The sequence below is a fragment of the Aedes aegypti genome, chromosome 3 (genome assembly GCF_002204515.2).
Source record: "Aedes aegypti strain LVP_AGWG chromosome 3, AaegL5.0 Primary Assembly, whole genome shotgun sequence".
Taxonomy (NCBI): domain Eukaryota; kingdom Metazoa; phylum Arthropoda; class Insecta; order Diptera; family Culicidae; genus Aedes; species Aedes aegypti.
In genome coordinates this window covers 3,652,137-3,662,859 of record NC_035109.1, presented here as the reverse complement: position 1 = coordinate 3,662,859, position 10,723 = coordinate 3,652,137, and the positions used below count along the sequence as shown (strand labels likewise).

General features: G+C 38.3%; 1 protein-coding gene across 1 annotated transcript; it reads left to right on the top strand.

Moving 5' to 3' along the window:
- The first annotated feature begins 383 nt into the window (after nt 1-383).
- Nucleotides 384-5,690, top strand: LOC110679695. Its single transcript, XM_021855279.1, has 3 exons — nt 384-673; nt 4,057-5,318; nt 5,468-5,690. Exons 1-2 carry the CDS (start codon nt 624-626, stop codon nt 5,291-5,293), a joined length of 1,287 nt encoding a protein of 428 aa, XP_021710971.1. The 5' UTR covers nt 384-623; the 3' UTR covers nt 5,294-5,318; nt 5,468-5,690.
- Nucleotides 5,691-10,723: the final 5,033 nt, after the last annotated feature.

Below are 10,723 nucleotides of genomic sequence, written 5' to 3'. Positions count from 1 at the left end.
TTTTTTGAGCTGAAAAGGTAAAACCATTATTATGTGCCCATGTATCAATATTATCCAAAGCAAGTTGCATAAAGTGACGAATAACTTCTCTATTCTTGCCAGTTATAGAAATGTTTTTATCATCAGCAAATTGAATGAAATAGCATCCATTTGGAATAATGGAAATTATGTCTCTGGTGAATAAATTGTATAGAAATGGGCTTAAACAAGAACCCTGTGGCAATCCAAAATAACTATAACGAATCATTCTAGAAAATCCGTTATGGTAAAAATGCATTATTTTGAAAGAAAACAAATTGCATAAGAAATTAGAAAGGATTATTGGAATTTTAAAATCAATCATTTTATTAAAAAGCAAATCTATTAAAACAGAATCATATGCACCAGAAACATCAAGAAAGGTAGTAACTGTAGGGAACGTAAGGGTTTAGACGGTAAACTAGGAGTAATTAGAAAAAGAGAGGAGAGGAAGTGGAGTTCCACGCAAGAGAGATCGTGTGATCTTAGTAGCCATAGATTTAAAAAATATGAATTTAGTTTGTTGGTTTGTTTTACCGGAATAGACGTGTGTGATTAATAAAAAATTGTGGAAGTGAAAAAACGTGTCCCAGGTTCATTAAAAAATGGAAAATCACTACAATGGCGCAAAGGCTCCCAGGGGGCAAAGAAAAGAGTAAGTGAAATTATTATTTATTAAAGTGCTCATTTAGTCGTTCTCGCTTTCATTCTATTTTTTTGGTGACGCGAATGTGATAATTTTTCTCGAAGCTTCAACTCAAGCTCAGTTGGCCCTCTGAATGAAAATTGAGCTGGAGTAATTCCCGATTTTTAAACTTGTGCTTAGTAGCGCCGTCTAAATACTAAAATATTAACATTTTCTTGGAAAAGAACAATTATCTTGGAGATTAGTAGGTATAATTTAAGGGCAGCGTCCGTGATAAATTTTCACCGATTCGAAAACAGGTTTGAAAATTTTTCACTTGACCGTTGTCGCCATCACAATCCGAGTAGCGGTTGCCAAGCAACCGTTAATTTTACAGCTCTATATGAATACAGTTAACTCCGGCATCAGGATGGCAGAAAGAGAATCTCTCTCTCACACTCAACAATGATGACTGATCATCAAAAGTAAATACATAAACTATGTTTTCACGGTTTTCACACATACACAAACGACGATTGAACATCGAAGCCCTGTTTTACTTACTTCCTGCGGAATCCAACCGTGTTTTGTAGAACGAAGCCTATACTATCCTTTTTCGAAGTCCTTTTTAATCATCCAAGAATTTTGCACACATGATTTTCGCCACTAAATACGAATTACGCTTCGATTTGTTGTGTTTTGATCACATTGAATGGCATCGATTGTATTAACGAGTAAACAGAGGACTGATGGTTGGCGAATCAGTGTTGTCAAAATAAAAGAATGTTCAACAACACCTGGCGTGCTTTATTTTTACCTCCTCTTTACAAAATTTTGTCAAACCAATCCACACTCTTGGCAACACTGAGAGAAAGCACAAAAATAAAAAAAAACTCGTGAGCGAAATAAGGAAGGCTCTCTCAGCCTTCTCTTTTCAACAACAAGAATAAATGGGAAACGGTTTCCGTAACTGGAAACTATCCATGGTAGCGGAAAAGAGAAGGGTGATTTAACATCTTATAGCGATACGATTGTATCATCATCATCGTCATTATTGTTTACGTTGACATCAGTATGCGGCCCTGCTGGTCATGCATGTTTGTATTTTTAGTTTCCATTGATGACGAATTCACGTGCACTGAAGGTAAGAAAAGAATGCGAATCCGTTATGAATGAACCGTGAAAGGGACAGATTTTCTAATTTGTAGCTTAACACTTGAAAGCGACCGAAATGACAATCGTAAAAATCTATCGATGTTTGTAAAATTTCAAATGTATAATTGAATTATCCTTCACGTGATTAACATCATAATGTGTTTCCATATTACTTTTATTGAAATTATTTCCGCCATACAATGTCTATATATAAAAAGAAAAATGGAAGTTAAATTGTCAAGTTAAATAAAAATTATGCCAATGTGTAGTTTGAGATGATAATGCCTGTATAAATGTAAGAATTATTATGAAGCCTATAAGTTATCTGTGTGGAAACGTAAAACAAATAATAATAATATGACACTGGGCAACACTGGGAGGAAGAACACTTTTGTTCACTACAAGCGGCCTATACGATTGTATCATCATCATCGTCATCATTATAACCCGAGCAGAAGAAAATAACTTCTGAATACCAAACTAAGGTATTCCATATTAGATAATTTCCAATACTTACACCCTGAATGATGTATGAATGAGCCCTGCATAAGAGGTAAAATCCCTCAAATAATATCTGAAGCATATTCTACGAACACCAAACTGATAATTAGATCAGGTATTGTAATACCTCAATGATGCTTGATGGATTTTCATAAAAAAGTGTAATTTTTCAATAGTAGTTCAATACCTCCAGCAGACCTCAATAGTTGTTCAATTCTTCAATGAAGTATTTTAAATTGTTTTAAAGTTTTTTGTTTTTCAATATCATTATAATACCAAATTAAGGTATTGACAACTGAACAATAACTAATTTTGGTATGATACCAAAATATGGTATGCATAAGTTATTGGGGAGTTATTTGTTCCTCCTCGGGAAGTGTTGACATCAGTATCCGACCATGCCGGCCAGGCAAGGTATGATAGTTTCTTATGGGATTTTTAGCAATTTTAGCGAATGGATGATAACCGCGATGGTATTGACAAAGAATGAAATGCATTACAGGATATTTAATATAAGAATGAAGAGCTAGGGTTTCTGTCGACGCTAATTGATCAGTTTAGGGTTTTCATGCCAACATGAATGATTATATTTTAACTTTCATTGATAACGACGTCCAGGCAGTAAAAGTAAGAAAAATGTATACCGTTAAACCGTTGGAAAGAGACCCTGAAAAAGACAGATTTTTTTAATTTCTCGCTCAACATTTGAAAGCAATCAAATCGTCAATCGTAAAAAAAAAAAACAAAATCTTCCAAAGTTTATAAAATTTGCTGAGTTTTCTGTTGGGAATCATAACAAAAATATTAATGATATGAAAAACTGCAAATCCCCTGAGAGGGTAAGCAAAAAAAAATAAATAAAATAAGTCCCCTGAGAGGGTAATCTGAAATGATCTCCGAGTCCCCTGAGAGGGTAAACAAAAAAAAAAGTAATATGAGTCCCCTGTGAGGGTTTAGCAACAAAGAAATGTGAAGAGTAATTTAAAAAAAACCTATGAGTCCCCTGCGAGGGTGTAAAAAAACTATTAAAATAAAAATTTCGAGTCCCCTGAGAGGGTAAGCTAAAATACTTAAGTCCCCTGTAAAAAATGCAATTCCCCTGAGAGGGTAAGCCAAAAAAAAAAAAAGTTCCTACAAGGTATGATTTCTAAATTGGCCCCTGAGAGGGTATTCTAAATAATGTTTTTGAGTTTTCTGTGAGCAAACGTAAAAATATCAATGAAATGAAAATTTGCAAGTCCCCTGAGAGGGTATTCTAAATAATGTTTTTGAGTTTTCTGTGAGCAAACGTAAAAATATCAATGAAATGAAAAATTGCAAGTCCCCTGAGAGGGTAATAAACAAAAAATTAAGTCCCCTGAGAGGGTAATCTGATATCTGAGTCCCCTGAGAGGGTGAGCATAAAGTACTATGAGTCCCCCGTGAGGGTTTAGCAACAAAAGAAATGTGTGAGCTAATTTACAAAAAAGCAAGTTCATTACAAGGGTAATTTTGAACATTAGAGTGATTCCCTCGAGAAAAAAAGCGTTCTGTGACTTTTGTTGAATTCCTTAATGCGGTAAAAAAAAAAAAACAAAATATGTAGAAATATAATATATTGCAAATATGTTTAAAATTTGTCTATTATAATAAATGAACTATATCAGGTTATGAAAACTTTCATGAGAGTTGAGCGAGAATGACAATATTTTAAATTATTCTTTATAATTATCAAAAATTTCAATCGATTTTTGTGTACACATTGTTTTTTACTTTAGAAAAACGAACGGACCTACTAAGCAAGATTACGCTAGAGCATTGAAGGCAGAAAAGCGGCGTAATGCTTATTTGATAGCTAAACTCAAGAACATTCGTAACAAGAATCAAACGACCTCTGAATGGTTCGAAGAACCTAGTGGCTCAGGAGATAGTTATTCTGCTGATTTCATACGCCGAAGTTCCACCATGCGAGAAAGTTTCCACCCAAATGGCAACGATGTTTCGATTTTCACCTCAATGTCGTTTGCATCGTTAAACATAAGTGAATGTAAACCAATAGATGGTGAAGACGATATCGACAAAAAAAGCTTTGAACATTGGAAAGACCTTCTCGAAGCTTCGATGCAGTTCGCAGGAGTGATGGACGAGTATTCTAAGATGAGTATCTTTAAGATAAAAGCAGGATCGAAATTGATGGAGACGCTTGATGGTACTACCTCCCGTGATGACGATCCGGATGTATCAATCTGCCCGTATTCGAATGTAATGTGCCGCTTGAAAAGATATTTTAACTCCCGTGATTACGTTCTACTACAGCGTCAGAAACTTAAGTCAATGTCTCAGAAGGAAGACGAGTCGGATCTAAAATATGTGAGAAGAGTTGCAGCGGTTGCCAAGCTTTGTGACTACAGCGAAGATCAAATGATGGAGAATATTGCTGATGTGGTCCAGTCACACGCATTAAATCAGAAAGTGCGCGAAGCTGGCCGGAAAATCATGAGAAAAGGTGGCAAACTCACCGAACTCTTAGATAAGATCCGCGGGTACGAAATCGAACATCTAAACGAACAAACTTTCCTGAAAAATCATCAAAATACCAATTCAACATATAAGCAAGTAGCAGCCGTTGAATATGAGCAACGAATGCATGGTGGAAGTTTTCGCCCTCAGCATTCTTTTGTTTCCAAAGCTGTGAGCAAGCCTTACACGGTGGCGTATAATCAACCCAGATCGTTCGAGAATTTTCGTGGTAGAGGAACTATGCGAAGAGGAATGAATAGAAGCGTCGTAGCTGGTCAAAGGCCTTGCTGGAGATGTACCGGGACTTTCCATCGCCCATATGAGTGTCATGCGATCAACAAGGTGTGCCGCAACTGTCAGCGCGTAGGACATATCGAACGAGCTTGTAACCAAATGTTACAAGCAGCATCAAGGAAACGTCACATCGTAAACGATAAAGATATCTCCGACCCCGAAAATGCGAAAAATTGCAGCAATTACCGAAACGGATCATGAAATCATCGAAGATGACAAAGATTCTGTAAGTGTTCACTAAAGAGTAATTTCAAATGTTGTATTACTGCAATAAATTTATATTGAATTCGAATAAACACAATTATCGGTGTAGTTTACATTACTTGTGTTATAATTACTCAAAATCGTATAGAAATAAATAATTTTGATTTTCAGAAAATACCAATTACCGATGTGTGTATTGATCAACCGATAAACCATTCGACCAGTGGCTCTACTGAAACAATTTCGCTTGTTAATTCAAAGGAACGAGTTGAACTCCAGGTTCGCTCAACAAGTACGACCTTTGAGTTCTTACACGCACTCCGGAAACATTGTTGGATTTATCGCAGGCCTTTCCGTTGAATTTCTAATAGATTCTGGAGCAGAAGTGAATACAGTTAGCGATCTTGTGTTCGAAGAATTGATGAATAGTGATCGAACCGTTTATGAATTGAAGAGAGGAACAGACATATCCTTGAAGGCATATGCGTCTCCTGGAGAAATTTCAGTAGTTGCATCATTCATTGCCGAACTTTTTGTCTCAAATGATCGTCCACGATATTTGGAAAAATTTTACGTCATCTCAAATGCACGTTCTCTGATAGAAAGAAACACAGCCTTAAGATACAGCGTACTCCAGCTAGGCTTTGACGTCCCAATCCAACATTCGGTTGAAAACATGCAAAAAACATATCCTTGTGAAATTTTTGCCTTAACTGATAACGGTGAATTCCCCAAGTTCAACGTTCCTCCTGTATCGCTGGCGTATGATAAATCAATGCCTCCAACTCGAAATGTGTTCACCAATATTCCGCCAGCCTTTAAAGAAGAAACAGAGCGTAGACTGACCGGTTTGCTTTCATCGGGGATCATTGAACGTGTTACGGATAAGATGGATAAATCGTTTTGCTCGTCGCTTCTAGTCGTACCTAAAGGAAAGGACGACATAAGACTGGTGGTGGATCTTCGTGGACCGAACAAATGTATCGTCCGCTCTCCATTCAAAATGCCAACTTTGGATTCAATTCTTCCCGAGCTTCATAAAGCAGCCTTTTTCTCCACGATTGATCTTTCTAGTGCCTTTTTCCACGTTGAGTTACATGAAAACTCAAGGCACCTAACAAATTTCTTTGCGGGTAATGCTACATACCGATTTAAAAGGCTGCCGTTCGGATTATGCAACGCTCCCGACATTTTCCAAGAAATTTTTCAAACTGTGGTGTTGGCAGACTGTCCTGGAACCGTAACCTATTTGGATGATGTACTAGTGCACGGAAGTACGTTGGAAGAACATAACGTTAACTTGGAAAGAGTACTCAGCTGCTTGCGCAGCCATAACGTTCTTTTGAATAATGAAAAATGTAACTTTGCAAAAGAATCCGTTAAGTTTATTGGATTCAGATTTGCACGCGATGGCATCAGCGTAGAAGAGGATAAAATTAAGGCAGTTAAAGAATTTCGAACTCCAGAAACAATATTGGAAGTGAAAAGCTTCCTAGGATTAATCAATTTTTCGGAGCGCTTCATTTTCAAAAGAGCTGATAAGACGAAATATCTAAGAATGCTTGCGAAGTCTAATTCTTTTTACTGGACCCAAAGTGAAGAGGATGAATTCGTTTTCTTGAAGAATGAAGCATTGAAATCGATCAAAAAGCTTGGTTACTTCAGTCATGAAGATGAGACTGAGTTGTATGTCGACGCATCTCCTATCGGCCTCGGGGCAGTACTTGTACAGTACAATAATGATGGTCTCCCAAGAATTATTGCATGCGCTTCCAAAGCCTTGACAGCAACGGAACAGAAGTACCCTCACACTCAAAAGGAGGCACTTGCTATGGTCTGGGGCGTAGAGCGGTTTTCATATTACCTAATGAGCAAGAATTTCACAATTCGAACCGACTCCGAAGCTAACCAATTCATCTTTGGAAGCAGCAATCGTACCAGCAAGCGTTCAATGACACGGGCAGAATCATGGGCATTAAGGTTACTGCCTTACCGATTCAGTGTTAAGAGAGTTACAGGCCAATCGAATATTGCGGATGTTCTATCTCGTCTGATTAGCAAGACACAAGTAGACGAAGCGTTTGACGAAGATAATGATAGAAATGTCATTTATGCATTGGATGCGGAAACTATGAATATCACCTGGACAGATATTGAGATGGCTTCCGAAAATGACAAGGAATTGGAAGAAGTTAGATCGGCTATTGGTTCGAATAATTGGCCTTGGCATTTACGACGTTACGAATCAGAAGCTAGCGAGTTGAGAGTATTGCACCCCATGATCTTCAAGGGAGATAAGATAGTCCTTCCAAAGGTTCTTCGCAATAGAGCACTGGAAACAGCACACCAAGGACACATTGGTTGTGGAGCTACGAAGAAAATTATGCGGGAATATTTTTGGTGGCCGAACATGAGCCAAGAGGCGGTCGAGTTTGTTAAGAAATGTGAGACTTGTTTACTAGTTTCCAGAAGAAACCCACCTATTCCTCTAAGTAGTCGTCAGCTACCTAATGGGCCTTGGGAAATATTGCAAATAGATTTTCTAACCATTCCGGGATGCGGTTCAGGACATTTCCTCGTCGTTGTGGATACCTATTCGAGATACCTTCACACTATTGAAATGAAGCACACCGACGCAAGAACAACGAATGCAGCTCTCTGTAAGATTTTTTCAACGTGGGGAATGCCTCTTATTATGCAAAGTGATAACGGGCCTCCATTTCAAGGCAATGAGTTTGTAGAGTATTGGGAAGCAAAAGGAGTACGAGTGCGGAAATCCATCCCGTTGAGTCCTCAATCAAATGGTTCCGTTGAACGTCAGAACCAAGGAATTATAAAGGCTGTGTCAGGAGCTATAGAAGATGGCAAGAATTGGAGGGATGCTTTAGAGGCATACATTCATTTGCATAACACACTGAAACACCACTCACGTCTAGGGGTCACCCCATTTGAGTTGATGGTGGGATGGAAGTATAGGGGGACTTTCCCATGCTTGTGGAAACCAGATCCAGCTAAGGAAGTAGATAGAGAAGAAGTAAGGGAGTTCGATGCAGTTGCGAAACTCAACAGCAAAAAGTATGCCGACTATCACAGAGGAGCGAAGAATACCGATATTGTAGTGGGAGACAAGGTTGTTGTTGCAAATTACCAACGAAATAAAATCGATCCTACATTCTCTAAGGAAAGATATACCGTACTAGCTAGACAGGGAGCTAAAGTTATCATACGAAATGACTTCGGAGTACAAATGGCAAGAAATGTTCAAGACATCAAGCGTGACCTAACAATTCAACAAAACCAGGAAAACGGCGTTGAAGACGACCTCGTGGATATGCACGGTATACAAACTAAACAGACAAGTCCCTTAGTAAGGTAGATATTAATAAAACACGTACTAATCTAATTCATTTGCAGGACACGATGGAAAGTCATTAGATAACGCTAATGAAACCGGGAAGACAGATGGAGAAGCGATCATAAAAGACAGCATTCCAGGAAACGAAGAAGAAACAGAGCAAAATGCCGATTCCATGCATCATACACTAAACAGCAAACCGAAGCGGATTCTTTGTAGGCCAAAAAGATTTGATGATATGATTTTATATAATATTTACTCATAAAGAGTAGAGGAGGAGCAGAATGTAGGGAACGTAAGGGTTTAGACGGTAAACTAGGAGTAATTAGAAAAAGAGAGGAGAAGAAGTGGAGTTCCACGCAAGAGAGATCGTGTGATCTTAGTAGCCATAGATTTAAAAAATATGAATTTAGTTTGTTGGTTTGTTTTACCGGAATAGACGTGTGTGATTAATAAAAATTTGTGGAAGTGAAAAAACGTGTCCCAGGTTCATTAAAAAATGGAAAATCACTACAGTAACTACTCATTGTTTTTCATTGAACGATAATTCAATATACGAAGCTAACAGACCAACACAATCACGAGTTCCACGACCTTTCCTAAATCCAAATAGACCATTTCCGTGAAAATTTTTTATTGGCTCAAGAGCTTCCTTTCAATTTATTGGACAAACTTTCCTAAGGAACCCATATGTTCTAAAGACTTTAACTATCGAAAAACAATAAAAAACTGGCGGCACGCCATTTGACCCCACGTTCTTCAAAAATGTTTGCGCATGATGATGTTCGCTTGACCCTTTCTTCCCCATGGTCCTGACGTTAACGCTGTGGTGAGTTTTAGATCAGCTGACTGTAAGTTATGACAAACGACTTTTTTGTTTTTATTGATCTTCGGCATCGTAGCTCCTGAGTTTCATCAGCGTAGGATTGGGATTCTTCCGAGATTTTAGAGGATTTGAATAATTGTTTGGTTACGACACGAGCCTTTGAAGATGTAGCGAAGCAGCTATTGTGACATCTCCATAGAAGCGCAGATTGTGAAGTGGGCAGAACGGAACGGAAGGTGATCAACGTTACCAGAATGGAACCGAGTTGAACTCGATTGCAAACAAAGTAGGTATTCCCAGAAACCGGCTCAAACAATCGCAGCTAGTCTCCAGAAAATTTTGAAAAATGTGTCGTCTATGCAACGGATCAGTTCGGAACAGCCCAGGGTTCACATGAACTTAAGCACCAGCTTCACCAGATCCTGACGTATACACGAACAACCTGCTAAACCATCTGATCAACTACAATCGGCACCTGTAAATCTTATCAGCGGGATCGTCTGATAGCTGCCGCCCTCTGCGTTCCAGAAGGTGAAGCAGGAGACGGTCGATTTGGAGAAGAATGCCGTGCGGTGTGCTATGGAAGCCTGAACAAAAAGCCCGTTCCAACATGAGGTGTTCCGACAACTACAACATACATCAGAAGAAAATCGATCTGCAGAGAAACAAGATCGCACCATCTGTGAGCGTGAGGGCAATCTTGGTACGTTGGCTTATAACAGTGATCACCAAATCATCACGAAGATTTTGTGCGGCATGTCGACTAATTTTGATTATCAATTCGATGTGGTCCGTCAAAGCTATTGCTTACGCTCTTGATTTTAAATATTTTGTTCATCAATGTTGAGCAGTAAAAAAGAAACCTAATATATTTTAATAATAATCTAAGTCTGGAAATTGTGCTAGCTGATAGTCTTCTGTTTGATATTCACGAGGCGTTCAACTTTTGAAGCAGAATTCTTGAATCCTAAAAAGTTCTACAAATATACAATGCCTTTTTTGGCTCCGAGGTTAAGTGGAACTTTGCTAGCGCCAAATTTTAACATACCAGTGAGTAATTTAAACAAAACTTCATTCTTGGGGAATATTTGAAGTCATTTAAATCTGATTGACCTCTTGAGTGCTTAGGTCGAAAATAAAACGAGCCACACTTCGAATTTTCAAGACTATAAAAATATAGATAACCAGACGGCTATTCAAGCTGAAAACACGATCGATTGGTCACTCGCTCGTGGTACTTGATCAA